Genomic DNA, 544 nt, shown 5'->3' with positions numbered 1-544 from the left:
AGGAATGCCTCAACAATGCTTCAGGTAGTAGGTGAGTGCTTCCCCAAAAGACCAGGAAGGCTGAATCATGTGTAGCCTTGAGTATTTGCTGCTTCTGCCTCCATTCTCTTCCTAGATTTGTTGTTGAAAACACAATTCTCACTTGTGCCTGAGGGCTCACATGAGAACTATGGAGCTGCTAGAAAAGGAACTGGTTTTCCCTTCATATCTTGAGGGCCCAGAGGACATGTTTTAGAAGGAAGGGCAAGCCACATGAGCAAAGTATGGATCTTCATCTCTTCCAGTCACAGATTCACATAAGGGGCTTCAGGTCTATTACACACTTGTTTGTATCTCAAGATGGAAAATTCATCCTCACAGCTCACAGGCTGGAGTTTGCTGATGATACAAAGCTGCTGCATACCACAGCTCAGAAAGAAGGCTCAGTCTGAGTTGTTTCCAGCTGAGAAGCCAGGATTTTAGCTAAAGCATAACTGTCTTTTATGAACAATTAAGAGATACTGTTTTAGCCTCATCACTTCTTAGGATACAGCATGTAAAACCT

At 43.4% G+C, this 544-nt stretch overlaps 1 protein-coding gene across 1 annotated transcript in view; it reads left to right on the top strand.

Moving 5' to 3' along the window:
* The window catches only part of CSF1R (colony stimulating factor 1 receptor), a 20591-nt gene that overhangs the window by 7885 nt on the left and 12162 nt on the right, over positions 1-544 (top strand). Inside the window, 1 exon segment of the mRNA XM_008628911.2 lies at positions 1-31. Within this exon segment, the coding sequence (XP_008627133.1) occupies positions 1-31 (31 nt within the window).

This window comes from Corvus brachyrhynchos, unplaced genomic scaffold (genome assembly GCF_000691975.1).
Source record: "Corvus brachyrhynchos isolate BGI_N302 unplaced genomic scaffold, ASM69197v1 scaffold21, whole genome shotgun sequence".
In the NCBI taxonomy this organism is placed as follows: domain Eukaryota; kingdom Metazoa; phylum Chordata; class Aves; order Passeriformes; family Corvidae; genus Corvus; species Corvus brachyrhynchos.
The sequence above is the reverse complement of the archived record's forward strand: the minus strand, read 5'-3'. Positions and strand labels throughout refer to the sequence as shown.